The sequence below is a fragment of the Trematomus bernacchii genome, unplaced genomic scaffold (assembly GCF_902827165.1).
Source record: "Trematomus bernacchii unplaced genomic scaffold, fTreBer1.1, whole genome shotgun sequence".
Taxonomy (NCBI): Eukaryota; Metazoa; Chordata; class Actinopteri; order Perciformes; family Nototheniidae; genus Trematomus; species Trematomus bernacchii.
The window spans coordinates 7,353,944-7,364,327 of NW_022987564.1; the positions used below are offsets into that span (position 1 = coordinate 7,353,944).

Here is a 10,384-nt window from a genome sequence, read left to right on the forward strand (position 1 = left end):
AGATGGCAACATGGATTAAGGATTTGGGCAGTATCAGTGATTGTCTAGGATACCTCTAAAAACAGCTCTGTCCCGTTTCCCCTCCATGGGATTATCGATGTCTGAGAACCCAACATGCTGTCAGAAAAACCCAGCATGTGGTCGTCTCACATGAAGGAACAGTGTCCTCTTGTGGCCTAAAGACAGACCTGAGGCCATTTACATCACCAGCAGATCCCGTTAGGATGACTCACTGAGGCCTGTTATCAGGACAGAATTTAACCTATGGTTCTGCAAACATAGCTGGAAAATTATGATATGACATCGGAGGTTATTATAGTTTCTATATGAATTTCCTTGGGGATCACTGAAGTATCTATCTATTATCAGTCTGTGCAGTAATTATCCTGAACGTTTCCCTAATCCATCATCACCACCATGTTTCAGTGGGTCATAACCTGAGTGTTCCTGAGAGATTTATCTGTACATTGTTGTAAATTATCCACACTGAAAAAAAGTCAGTTAAATTTGTAGGTAAATCTCCTACTTTAAATCTCCTATTTACATTTTGTACAAATTGTTCATTACACACTTCAATGTACTTGTATGTGGTCATAACAACATTTTAACATGCTTAGTAATCTAAAATATTTGTCAACTATTATAACTTTTTTGAATTAAGATATATCCAATGTATTATATAGCTATGAATTATCTGCTTATACACAAGTCTGTAAATTGTAGTTATTGACAAATGTAACAATGTTTTCAAATTGAAACTAGGAAGATAACAAAAAAAGGTGTTGCGAGCTTCTATTAAAATGTTTACACAGTCCACTCTTTAACCTTTGTCTATCATTTTTTAAACTTCGCATTAAGGCCTATTTGTGTGTTTGAAACACTAAGTCAAAATGTGAATATGCATGCACATACTGATGGGGATGTGGGGAACAATTACGCTTTGCAATTAACCCGCCTCCCACACCCCTCTCCGGTCTGCAACAACATTTTCTCAATAAAAACATTCCTTGGAGCCATAACATGTCGGAGACTGCTGATTTAAATCACAGCAATGCTAGTTAAATGCATAAATAAGGATTAACAGAACAATGAGCATTTATTGCAGCTAAAGGCAGCCCAACCGAACCAGCTTACAGTAATATCGAGAACATCCTAATAATAATAATACAAATGGAAAACACAGAAATACTTACATTTAAACAGGATATATATTAACACTTAAAGCACACACTCTCACACAAACAAACATGTCTTCAAAAATTATTGAGGGAGAAGTCGCATTGGAAGTGGCTGTGAATCTCTTGAGGACTGTCATACTCAATCTTGACACAAGGGGGCACTGGAGAGCTGTCTGGGGAGGCAGGGCTGACCTGAGAAGACAGCAGGGAGGCAGCCTTGGTGGGAGTGATCTCCGCTCTGAGGCGAGAGGGCCGCAGGGTGGACACAGGGGGGAGGACGGTGGTGGTGCAGCTGCTGCTGGTGTGGGATGATCGCTGGGAGTTTGCATGTGAGGGCACGGCGTGGTCCCCCCGGATGAAGTAAGAAGGGGGAGGCAGGGTGTTGGAGGAGGGCGGCTGGGGGTCTCGAGCACCTCGGCTACCGGGGTAAGTTGGAGGGCACTGAGAGCGCTGGTGCAGGGCTGGCTGGCTGTACATGCTGCCCCACGGGTACGACTGGTAGGCTGTGATCCCACCTGCAGGAAACCCACCACTCAATGAGACAATCAAGCTGTATCGGAGAGGATTCAGCACAGGAGCTGATTGTCACTATCAGTAAAAAGTAAAAATGGCAAACTAATACACTTATAAGCACATCTGTTAACGGTCTAGTCCTTGTTCAAGAACCAACTGCAGCAGAGTGGGCTACTTTTGGGGAATTAAAGGATGTTGTTCTTTTTCTGGACAGAAAATGTTTGGTAACTAGCATTCTGGGCACTCAAGGCTTGGATAGGGATCAAACTCTTCCACTCTTTTGGCCCATGATACATCTTTCTGCCAAGTTTCAAGGAAATCTGGACAGTATTGTTTCTTTAATCCGGTTTATAGGCAAACAAACCAACCAACACACCTGCAAAACAATCTTCTTAGTGTAGGTAAATATCTGGTTCTTTGAAAAACAGTGTGCTTAAACCCCTTCGATTGGTGTGCTTTTGTTTTTCCATGAGGAAGTCTAATAAAATCTCATCTTATTGACTCACCAGGATGACCGGCCGACTGCAGCAGGATTTGTCCTGCGCTCTGGGACTGGTAGTAAGCTTGGCCTCCAGTGGAGTAGGTCACAATCCCAGTGGAGTTTCCCCCGGGGCCGAAGGTCAGGTAGGAGGTAGGGTTGGAATCTGGAGGGTTGGGGGTAAGGTAGGGGGAGGGGGTGAGGTAGGCCATGCGGGACAGAGATGCCTGAGGTTGGTGCTGGAGCTGAGTGGAGGGGTAGGAGGTCTGGAGCTGGTAGGAGAGTGGGTTGTTCTGCTGGCCTGAGGTCAGGTAGTCCAGTTTATCCCCAAAGTCAAATAGAGAACTGCGGACAAAACAAAGAACGATTTAGTCAAAACAACATCTTCAAATATATACGATGTGTAACTGCAGGGACGTTATATATATATTATGCTCAGATACTTCCATATGTCTTTATATCGATCTCACCCAAAGTGTAGAAAGGGCCCAATAAAATACTTTGGGAACCTTTGCAAATGTCATGATTATTTTGTCACTCAAATCAGCTAGCTGTCATGACAGCACCCTTTTAAACACAACAGGAGAATATGTCTTATGGTTCACACATAAGGACTCAAAAGCAGAGACAGCGATAATCTGCAATTCAGTGTGAATGGAACCTGCCGCCACAGCCCGCCACAGCCCACCACCGCCCGCTGAGCTACAGAGAATGAAAAGGCATCCAGCGACACTACAGGGGGGAAATAAGGGTACCACTGTTTTAAAAACACAGGTATCATAAAAAAACAAAAACACTTAATCTGTACTCCCAAAACAAATAAGAGTATATGGCAAATAAGGCAGAAAACAACCAGCCATTTGGAGAAGAGTAAGTAAATCTGGTGCTCAGGGAGCTAAACATGTATTAAAATTCATTGCTATTATTCCGTTTTATATTGCCTAGAATTAGGGGATTTATTTACGAGCTGTGATAAATAGTAGTTGTCAAAGACATATAATTTTCTACAGAGCAATTCCTAACTGTTATTTCTCCCAGCAGGATTTCTCAAGTATTTCAGAGAGCAAGCTGAAATCGACTCCCCTCTACAGGCGCTGTCTGCAGCATCATTATATCAGTAATTCACAGGATCCCTGCTCCTGTCTGCAGCCTGTCCTCCTGTCATCTGTACTACTCATCCCTGTTCAAATCATCGTCTAGTATTCATGTCACAGTCTGCTGCGAACCGAGCTGACCTGGTGTCAGTCTGCAGAGCCTGGGAGGAGCCACACTCCAGAGCATCGAGGAACAGAGGTGGGTTGTGAGCCAGGGTGTTAAGGAGAGGTGGAGCTGGGTTGGCAGCGTTGTAGGTCGTTGTGAAAAGGGGTAGACTGGCTCTCCGCAGAGGGGGGGGGGCTGTGCATGGGACGGGGGTGATACTCTGCCAACCCCCCCTGAGATGAAAGCTGGTGCTGGCCCACATCTCTCCCTCTGGATTGACCTTGGAGATGAAACAGAGAGATTAAACACTGAGATTAAAAGAGACATTGTAGTTTGGTTTCTGGGGAATTGTACTATCTCAACATGCAGGGGGAAGCCTCACCGAGTTTAAATGTAGTGCATAGTAAGTGCTAGTGTTCCACTGGTTAGTTTTTTATGGGTGTTCAAGTCAGCTTTTGGGCCAAGACGTAGGAAACAGCTGGCTCCGTCCCCACTAGTTCCTTGATGTTGGATTGAATCGTTACCTCTGTGTGTCTACTCAGAGCACCATTACGCCACAATATCTTAACATGGCAAATAGTTGTTAGCTGCTATATTAGTGTTCTGAATGTCCAATATACACTCTTTTTGTGGGAGAATGGGCATTTGACCTTGCCTGAGGTCTGCACACTCCAAGAACTCTGAGGCTTTTGTTCTGTACTTTGTGTAATGTTGATCTCTTGCACACATGTATAATTTATGTAGCATTCTATTTTTACATGTTAGTATAGTAGTTTGTTGTTTTAGGTGGGAGAGAAACTCCCTCTGGTGTGAACTTTGGGATTTTAGCCTTTGCAGACCATTTACATGCACACAAACATATATAACACACTACAGGAAAAGGGAAAACACAAAAAGCACAGTGGGGCCTCTTCTCTTAAGTAGTATTTGTGGGGACCTAATCATGAGCGGTGCTTTTGATTCATTGTGAATGAGGGTTACAGCACCTGGGCTGTTGAGGCTGGCCATCAGGTTGCTGTAGGAGGGCGGAGTCTGGTTGGAGATGGCGGAGAAAGAAGGCGCTGCAGGGGCAAGCTGGGGCATCTTTGTGGCAAAGTGATTTGAAAAACAGGGAACTCCCTTACTGAAAAGAGAATAAACATAAATTACAATCAATCATATATAAAATAACGACTAATCAAAAGTAGCTTGGACCATTTGAGAACAAGAAAAACTACCGACACAGAGGGATATAGTGTAGCACCTGTTGGGTGCCAGGCTGGGATTGATTGGGTGATGCAGGGGGCTGCTGCTGCCAGCTCGGCTCTGTCTGTGTTCACCCCTCGCTGTGATGGAGCGCTCCACTTTCCTCCACTTAGCCCTGCGGTTCTGAAACCAGACCTGGTTCACAGCGTCATGCAGACAAGACAATAACATTGATCAGTAAAAAGGACTGAGGATGGTGACGAGACAATAAAAGATGGGAGGTGAAAGAAGGCAGTCGCTTTTGAGGCAGGAAGGAAAACTTTTCCCTGTTTGGTATCCCTCAATTATTGGAGAACTCATTTAAGGGCAAATAAAAGGGATAATTGCCCCCGTTTTTTTGTTGATTGACACCAAGAACTTAGGTTTCGACCAAAAGCCAAAATAAAACTGAGGTGCACTTAACTTAATTCCTAGTTTGACAATGATTCTCTCTTAGAGGAGGTAAATCACCAAATAAGAAATGTAAAAGAGTCGGAAAACTTCTAACCATAATTCTTTGAGGCGTGACACCAACTGAGGCGGCGATGACTTTCCTCTTCTCTGCGTCGGGATAGTGGTCCTCCTGGAACAAGGCCTCTAAATACTCTAACTGATCTGCACACACACACACACACACAATGAAGTGTTTGCATAACCAAATCTGAACACACCAGAGGCCTGTACTACGAAGCCGGATTTTCCTAACCTGGATATGTTTGAGTTAGCCGGTTGGCCCAATCCAAAACATACGCGCTCTGGCTAAACTGTACTACGACGCTGGTTATCAAGTGGATCGCTCAAGCCAGCCGTGTCCTATCTAGTTAGGTGCGCGTTCACATGAAAGTGGTGGTATTTGGAGCATTCGACCAATCACAAACATGGACAAGCGTACTGACAGCGCAGCGAGTCATACTTCCTGAATGAAAAGTGAACTTTAATATTAGTCAAATATGAAGAAGTTAAACATCCATGACTTAAACCCTTTATCCAGGATAAAAGCCACATAGTTGCACCTGCAAGGTGAATACAGCTGGTAAAAGAAAAAGCGTTTGAATGCGTACATTAACAGGTTTATGAAATCACTGCCCCGTCTAAGACACGAGTGGATCTGACTTTAATTACATTTGACTCGAGTGTTTCGTCAACTTAATGTGTTGCTTAAAATAATACTTCTGCATACAGTATGTGACACTGTGAGTGTTGCACGGCCAGATACGGCTCAAGAAGCTGACTCAAATAAGGAAATATATGATACATTATGATATGATATGAATGATAATGGGACACATCGACGTCTGCACTCACAGTGCCGCGGACTGTACTTAATGTTACTCTGATCCGGTTACTTATGTTGTGGCAGATATTTAAGTAAGCTTTCTTAACGCTAATGTTATAATAGTCAGATTGCTCTGAAGATGGGAGGGGATATTCTATTAATTTTCACGTTCACACAGTCAGTTGATTTTTGCCGGCCGTCTTTCCTGCAACGGCAGTTTTTCTGTATCCTCTATCCTGTAATATGACTTGATAGCTTTAAACTCCGCACACGGAGCTCTGATTGGTCAGCAGGCGGTGCTTTCACTGAGTTGATCTCTTAGCCTGCAACCTAACCTCCTCCCGAGGAGGTTAGCCGCTCAGCATAAGTTACCATGGAGATCTAGCCCGCTAAAAAGAGAACCAGCGTCGTAGGACCGGAAAGCCCGAGTTTTCCCTGAAGTCAGCCGGCTAAGCGAAAATCCAGCTTCGTAGTACAGGCCTCTGGACAGAAAGACAGTTTGGTTACCGGTACTGTAGAGAGTTCTGGTTTTCTTCTTGGGTGGAGGTGGAAGCAGGCCGTTGTCAACGACCTCTACCCCCGGCAACAGAGGTAGGCTGAGGCCTCGACCCCTGCTGCGGATGGAGTGTCGGGTGGAGTAGGCCTGGTTTATCTCCATCTGTCATCAATAAGAAAAACATCAACATCATCTCTTCTCCGTCACAAAAGCCAACAGGGAAGTTTGTCTAAAAATAAGTTGAGGGTCACCAGGAAGTGCACTGTGGAACCTTTCAGCCCACAGAAAGCAACAACATGTATGATTTGTTGAATTTATTCATTAATCTGCCATTTTGTTCTGAATTGATTATTTGTTTCGTCTATTAAATGCCAGATAATATAAAAAAGGTTAATTGTTCTGATTTTAAGATTGAAGTTTGTGTTCCTGGTTAATTTTGAGTGCAGTTCTGGCCATATATTAGGAACATTCAACATCTTGCTATTGCGCTACATATTTTCATTCTTTATTTATTAATAATAATGCATACTTCTGGGTTTTGAGCAGTTATTCTTCAAGCTACAGATGACTTCATGGTGTAGGTACAACTGGCAAAAGACGATCAAATGTGATACATATTTCCACAGTGAGATGAAATGATTTGACACAGTTTGACATCATCAAATTCTCCATTTGCTTGTCGCAATGCTTCAATTAAGCTCTTTCGCCTACTGATATCACACCACACCGCACACTGAGCCAAATATTAAAGCCCAGGATGTTATTTCCACAGCTGCATCATTAATATTGCAGAAGGTTGTAGGTGTGCATCATTTCACACATATTACACCGTAATTATACAAGACAAGAGTTATTATTAGACACCTGGAGATCTTCACTAGAACATGCAAATGTGCCTGTTGGGCTGCAGAGGTTTAACCTCATGCACCGCCAAGCAATACTCAAACCACAGGAAGTGTATTTAAAGTCCTGCAAACAAACCACAGGTTGCAAAGATCTGAAAAGTGTCAGGCTACATTTGGGGAAAGATGTCTAAAATGAAGACATAGAAAAATATAAATTAATAAATATTATATAACCACCCTAAAGATTCAATGAAGAGCTTGTACTACTACAAGGTGATGCAAATTCACTCAGTAATACCGTCTTATGTGATCCAATGCAACTGTTCCTTTATTATACCCATGTTATATTTTTATAGAGGTGTTAATTTAATGATATGTTTAATCCCTGAAGTCATAGTTAGCGGTGTTATTTTACTTGACTGCACAAGGTCATAAAAACTCAACATTATTAACTTTGTAAAATGTAGAATTTATGGCAGAGCTGTTGCATTTAATTGCAATTGATTATATATTGCATCTAAAGAGGGTAGAATACACAGTATATAGTGTCACAGTCTCTGATAAGATTTATCCAGTCGTAAAGCCTAAAGGAGAGCTCACCAATTAAGCACATCACAGGCTTCAATAAACACCCGAGTCTGAACTAACTGGCAGCGGTCATGTTGCATAATTGGTAATAAAGGCACCAGGTTTTGAATATGTGGTAAAAGAAAGACAATATCTCTGGTTTTACTCCTCGGTCAATGTTATACGAGTGCATGATGAATCAGTGGAGAACTATTTTAAGTGGAGATCATTTTGGTTATAGGTGCAACTTTTAGTCAATTGACAGAAAAATGATTGCCATCTATTTTAATAATCATTGATCAATTGAGTCATTTCACCTGCAAAAATGTCAGAAATGACAGTTTTAGCCTCAAATCTGGAGATTTCCTGCATTTCTCTGTTGTACATCAAAGTAAAACTGAACACTTTCAGCTTGGATTTTGAGAAAAAAAGATGGACAGTTTTCACTATTTTCTGATATTCTACAGGGAAACGATGACTTGATGAATCTAAATGTTATAATCTGCAGATGAATCAATGAGAATAAGTGTTAGTGGAAACCCTGAGGGGGAACGGTGTTTGGGAATTCAGGGAATCAAATGTTGTTCAGCATACTGTATATGTTCACATTTCCTGCAGTGATTGATAAACAGTGACGGTGTAGTCTCACCTCGTGAGGCCGTGGGCCCTGCAGGGAGTGACTGTAAAGTACAGAGGGGCTGCGGGGTCTTTTTTTCCCGTGAGGTAGAGGAGGTGCAGGTTGGATGGGTGCAGGTTGGATGGGGACAGGAGGCTGTGAGGAGTACAGCAGGGGGAGAGGAGCAGGAGGAGGGCAGTACAGGCCAGCCCCCCCACAGCCCAGCAAGACGGGGTCAGACAGGTCGCAGCTGTTCATCAGACCGATGGGAGGCTCGGCCGGAGCAGAGCTCTCCTCTGAACTCATCGCTGACGCCTCCTGGATCTGACTCTCCTCCTCATAGCACTCGCTGACATCTTTATAACCTCTCCTGTTTCTCACTCGCTCACTAAGCTTCCTACCGCGCCTCTTCCTACCCTTTTTCTTCTCATTTTTCTCTTCTAGACTTTTCGTTTCTTTGGCCTCCTGCTGTGCCTCCTCCGCTCCCAGCCTGCTCTCTGGCCTCACCTGCTCCTCTTCTTCTGTCGCCATCAGTTCATTTTCTAAATCAACATCTTTCCTTTTTCTCTCTTCCTCCCCCTCCTCGTGTTCTTGGCCTGTCTCCTCTCCTGCCTCGTCCTCCTCTGTCTGATTAAACACCCTCTCCTCTCCTTCCCTCCTCCTTGTCCCTTGGTGGTTCTTTGTTTCCAAATCCTCCAGCTCCTCGCACAGAAGGCTCGGACAGTCTGCAAAAGAGTGAGGGAGAGGTTTTTTTGACTTTTGTCCAAAGTCTGTAAAGCCTAGATAAGTAACATGAGGCAGTCGGCAAGCAGAGTAAGCAAGATATTCAAAATTATGCAACACAAATATCCAGCCAAATGTGGCGAAACCCTTTTGCAATGAAAGTACCGAGATCTAAATCTACTGAGTCGGCTCGTCCCTCAGTCCAGCCTCTAAAGACACTCCCCTAAATGTATCACTAAAGTCTAAACAACAATCACGGATTTTGTTCTGAGCAATTAAGTTAGCAGCTTGGGCAAGAACTCAATACATGTAGAACGAGCAGGTAAACAGTAAGGTCGGCAGTGGAATCATTTAATTTAATTCAAAAGACACGATGGAACGACTGATTACAGTCCTGCGACAGCCACCAGATTTTCTTGTCTATCTCAAAGCATTTCACTTATTGATTTCTTTCAAGATAAGTATTTCAGCAAATAACAAACAGTATTTTTTTTAAACAGCTTTAATCAAAACACGAACTGGAGAAACCTCTACATAATCCTAAAACTACTGCTGGAGCCAGATTTCTAACGTGGAGTAGTAAAAGAAAACTCATTACACCTTGAACCACCAAATCAGTTTCTCGTACTCTAAACTACTTTCTTGATCTACTTGGCCTTGCTTCACCATAAGTTGAGAAAGCTTAAATGATATATCATCTGTGTCTCTTATTGATGCTTTACCGAGACTCACTGCAACATTCAGTAAGACTGTCTGTAGTTTTTATATCCCACTTACTGGAATAGACTCCCTGCAGACTCCAATTACTTTAAAAAGCATTCTCAAAAGATGTATTTTTCTGTTGCCTTCTCTATGATCTGTACTACATCCTTTTTTATTTATTCATATGTGTTTTCGTCTGTGCTTGTTGTAAACGTCTATTATTAATATCACGTAGTGGTATTGTCTTTCGGCTTTTTTAAAATATGTTTCCAGCTTATTTGTTTGCATCTTAATCTTTATGTGAAGGATATTGAGTTTTTCCAATAGGCAATTTATTTAATACTTAACAAATTGATTAAACTTGTGATAAGGTTTGTGGTTTCAAACCTTATCCTATGATGGCTCTCCAGGTACACACCAGCTCACACTGAGTCCCTGTTGACATATGTTGCTTTCTTTAAAATATGAAATAATATGAAATGCATTTTGGTACGGGCCATCTGACACAGTGGTATTCTCATCCAGGACCTTGGCTGTCCCTGAGGTCCTGTCTTCTGTATCTGTGG

At 42.7% G+C, this 10,384-nt stretch overlaps 1 protein-coding gene across 2 annotated transcripts; it reads right to left on the reverse strand.

Annotated features, from left to right (window-relative positions):
- Positions 1-849: 849 nt before the first annotated feature.
- LOC117477803 (homeobox protein NOBOX) lies at positions 850-4,449 on the reverse strand. Of its 2 annotated transcripts, none has more exons than XM_034124552.1 (4): positions 4,356-4,449; positions 3,405-3,649; positions 2,198-2,514; positions 850-1,681 (listed from the first exon to the last, which is right to left on the reverse strand). In XM_034124552.1, exons 2-4 carry the CDS (start codon positions 3,629-3,631, stop codon positions 1,254-1,256), a joined length of 972 nt encoding a protein of 323 aa, XP_033980443.1. In that variant the 5' UTR covers positions 3,632-3,649; positions 4,356-4,449; the 3' UTR covers positions 850-1,253. The 2 variants fall into 2 exon arrangements, with proteins under 2 accessions (XP_033980443.1, XP_033980442.1); XM_034124551.1 differs by having other exon boundaries at positions 850-1,693.
- Positions 4,450-10,384: the final 5,935 nt, after the last annotated feature.

Coding starts and splice junctions, on each gene's coding strand:
- LOC117477803 (XM_034124551.1), bottom strand. CDS start 3,631: ATGTGGGCCAGCACCAGCTTTCATCTCAGGGGGGGTTGGCAGAGTATC. Junction 2,515..3,404: donor GCTCTGCAGACTGACACCAG/GTCAGCTCGGTT, acceptor TTTTGTCCGCAG/TTCTCTATTTGACTTTGGGG. Junction 1,694..2,197: donor GCAGTCGGCCGGTCATCCTG/GTGAGTCAATAA, acceptor GGTTTCCTGCAG/GTGGGATCACAGCCTACCAG.